Raw genomic sequence first — 3,946 nt, 5'->3', positions numbered from 1 at the left:
TTTAAAATTTGTGTAATAAGTTAAAACATAATATGTGCTATAATAAAATTTTCTAATGTCTACTCTTCATATGTTCAAAAATTAATTTATTTAACATTTTAAAATATATTTCAGTATATAGTTACAAATAGAAAATAGAAAATCAAAACTTAAAATATAATCAAAATAAAATGATATGTTTAATACATTATCTGTCACAAAATTTAAATACTTTCAATAAAATAATCAAAATAATAATTTATTTGATTATAAAAAAAGAGATTAAAAATTCAGATAATTTAAAATTAAAAAAATAGAATCCGCGTTTAACGCGGGTAAGAATCTAGTTAAGTTTAAATTACTCTCTCATATGAAAGTACCTCTGTATTCAGACTTGATATGTTTCATAAAACTTAGTTCAAGTCCGACAATCTTTGAAAAAAAATTACGAAAAATAATCTCAGCCGTTAGAAACAAAATCCATTTAGAGTGAAATCTCTAAAAAAGAAGGCAAATTCAAAGAAAATAGACTTGCCACTTCCTCTAAGAGCATCTCTAAAAAGACTCTATTATAGAGTTTTCAAGACTTTATATTTGAAGCTACAAGGTGTTTTTCTCCAAAAAAAAACTTCAAATTTAATTTCAAAAGTATTTGTAATTTAGAGTATCCTTATTTTTGTTATAATTAATATAAATCCATAAAACTTTTATAAATAACTAGCCCTTATATAAAAATATTATAGTATTATTAGTTAACAAAATCTTACACTAAAATATGAAATTATAAACAGAAATACATAATTATATTAAACTACAAACAAAATACCACATTATTGCATAAAATTATTTTTTAATGCTCCATTTTTGGTTACACAAAATTTGTTTGGACAATATTTTAGAAGTTTCGGAGCAAAATTACTAAACTATTAGTGGTATCGTAATATTTAAATTTATGTAATAATTATGTTTTCATATATATTTTTAAAACAAATTTTATTAAGTTTCTTTTGTAATATTTTTGTTGTCTAATTCTACTTTTAAAATATTATAAATCTTATTATTTTTAAAAATTTTATGTGTAACTTTAAATTTATAAAAAAGAAATTTGAAATATTTAAAATATACAAAAGTTTTAAAGAATAAAACGATGAATGATAAAATACTTAAGAATCATAAATTTGATGTATAATTAATTATAAGGACCAAGATGCAAATAAAAGGATGAAACTTTATCTTTTAAGTTATAGAGCTTCTTTTGAAAATTTTCTATGCAATTCATATTATATTGATTCAAGGTATCCGCATAACACCTACCTTCATAAGATAGAATGAAGGTTACTAAAGTCTGATCGGAACAAACTCTTTTTTTTTGATGAAATTTTAAATTTATTAGTCATCAATGAATATAATGTTTATGTACACAAAGAATCAGAAAAAAAAAGAAATCAATTCAGAGCTATGAATCTACATGTGGGCTGTGAACCACAGCTGAAGTAGGCCTCTCAAGCGTGGCTTCTGAGTGTACTTTGTGGAAGTGATCCTGTTCCTCACAGGCTTGTCGATGACCTTTGCCAATTGGCTGGCCTGTCTTGGATTCTTCATATGCTTCCTATCATTCCTCTCCCTCCAAACCATATAGATAGTAACTTGGAACACTAGCCGTATGAGGATGGAGGTAAGGAAATCAAACCGGTGGTGTGTCAAGTGATCCAGCGTGTTCTCCCAGTACGGGTCCGGGTCTCTTCCCAACAGCGTGCCTACCACTTCAATCCAAACCGTAAACGTGTAAGGGCAAGCAAAAAAAAGGTGGTCCCGAGTCTCATTCGGTTCACCGCAAAAGATACAGCCCTGGGTGTGACCCCAAGTCCTCATACGATCCCCCGTAGATAGTCTATTTTTCACAGCAAGCCAAGTTATAAAAGAGAACCTAGGTACTCCCTGAGGGAACCAAATCACTTTACTCCACTCTTGTGTGGGACGCGTGTGTCTGATTAGATGCCAAGTATCCACTGCTGAGAACCACTCCCGATAATCAGATGAACTGTTCTTCCATAATACTACATCAGGGGTAGAGAGATCAAAATCCAAATGGTGTTGCTCGATCTGTTGGATCATGTTGCATAACTGCCTATCACGGCATCTGCGGAAGTTCCAATTAATCCCATCCCAAACTTCAAATACTCGGGTTGATCTCTGAACTCCAAGCTTCTGTGTACCAACTGCACCAGTGATATCTATGAGTCGACCCAAAGGGTGCCAAATATCTGTCCAGAATCTAACTGTTTGACTATTATGAATCTCCATACGAATAAAATGCCGAGCAACCGGCCGGAGCTTCAGTAGCTTTCGCCATATCCATGATCCCATTCCTGTGTCATTAACATCCCAGAAAGACTCTTGTCGGAGAAGAAATTCCTTTACCCAAGCCGGCCCGAGAGATTTGGTTTCACTAAACATGCGTCAAATGAGCTTAAGCGAGAACACCATGTTTATCTCAGTGATGCTCCTGATCCCTAGCCCTCCTTCCTCTTTAGGGATGCACACGTCCTAAAGATAAAAATTTACAAAAAATTTCTCATTCAATATTTTTTCTATTTTTAAATATTTTTATTTATAAAATAAAAATAAAAATATATTTGATTTTACCATATGTACATTATTTAAATTTTAGAAATTTAAATTTCAAATTATTTTATTGTTTTATTTGGTGTATTTATTTATATTTCATAGAATTGTTACATCGTTTTAGATATAATTTTACTAAATATTGTCAAACTATTGGAGTTGCTTTTATATATTAAGTTATTTCTATTGGTATATTTAACTTATATATATTGGAAACAATGACAAATAAAAAGTCTTAAAATGAAGTGTAAATTATTAGAATGTAAACGTAAAAAATAATAAAAATACACATACTTATTCAAAATATTTTTACATCAGAAAAAATCTGGTTTAATACATTGATAAAAGGTAGACAGTTAATTGCTTATTGTATATTTTCTGAAAAGTTGAGAAAAATAGAATGGTTTTCATGAAGTTTATATGTCCTGAATACCAGATATGTCTACCAAATGTTATTTTTTCTATATGTTGTTCTCAGTTAAATATTATTTTTATGAGGTTCTTTTTCAGGATTTAGGAGTTCTAGTGAGTTCGTTTTCAGCATTGATGTTTAACAATTCTTTTTTTTTCCACCAGCAGTTGGGTTTAGTAGAGATATGTGTTGATGGTTATGTGCCTGTTCTCTGGTTGGGTTTAGTGTTTCTTCGAGCTAGTTCTGATGCCATGAGCAAGAAACCATCCATGGAGTCTATCTGAAACCAATAAAAAGAAATGAATAAAGAAAATGTGGTATTATATAAATTGTTAGATTGAGTTTGGTAGACATAGAAACAGAGAAAAAGTGAACCTATTAGAGTTAATGGCAACTAAAGAGGTACTCTTGTCGATCATAGCTGATAAATAAAAATGTCAAACGAAATCATATCTGAATTTTACACTGAACTTTCAGAAAGAGTAACCATGTTATTCCATTATTTGGTTGAGCATTGGAGACATGTCTCCGCCATATGAAGCATAATGGAGAATTGTACTCTTGCACCTTCAATACAAAACGAAAGAGACAAAGGGAAACAATAAGCTAGAGTTTAGCCTCTCCCTTCAAAATCTCAGCATCAATCGGGTAATATGATAATAACCTATAAGATCTGTTGTGGTTCCATCTTTCCACAGTAAACCGAGCAACATAAGTTCCCAAATTCATGAGTAACTGCAACGTCTCTTTGTGTGTTGTTCCTCCATATGATGCTCTAAATATCACTTTGTGGTTAAAAGACATCTTCAGCTAATCATGAGAACTCAAGCCATAAGCTTTAACTCTTTCTAAACACTATCAAAACTTTTTGATCAAATCCAGCAACTAAGGATTTGTTATCCGTCAACGGGCTCCAGCAATTGAGACACT

The 3,946-nt window shown here is 30.9% G+C and overlaps 1 protein-coding gene across 1 annotated transcript; it reads right to left on the bottom strand.

Annotated features, from left to right (window-relative positions):
* Positions 1-1,443: 1,443 nt before the first annotated feature.
* On the bottom strand, positions 1,444-2,436 carry LOC125608177. Its single transcript, XM_048778138.1, has one exon. It carries the CDS (start codon positions 2,434-2,436, stop codon positions 1,444-1,446), a length of 993 nt encoding a protein of 330 aa, XP_048634095.1.
* Between the last annotated feature and the right edge of the window lie 1,510 nt (positions 2,437-3,946).

The sequence above is a fragment of the Brassica napus genome, chromosome A4 (genome assembly GCF_020379485.1).
Source record: "Brassica napus cultivar Da-Ae chromosome A4, Da-Ae, whole genome shotgun sequence".
NCBI classification, from domain to species: Eukaryota; Viridiplantae; Streptophyta; class Magnoliopsida; order Brassicales; family Brassicaceae; genus Brassica; species Brassica napus.
Note: the sequence above shows the minus strand (reverse complement) of the source record. Positions and strands in the feature narration are given on the sequence as shown.

Excerpts from the sequence above, each read along its gene's own strand:
- LOC125608177 (XM_048778138.1), bottom strand. The coding sequence starts at position 2,436 with ATGTTTAGTGAAACCAAATCTCTCGGGCCGGCTTGGGTAAAGGAATTT.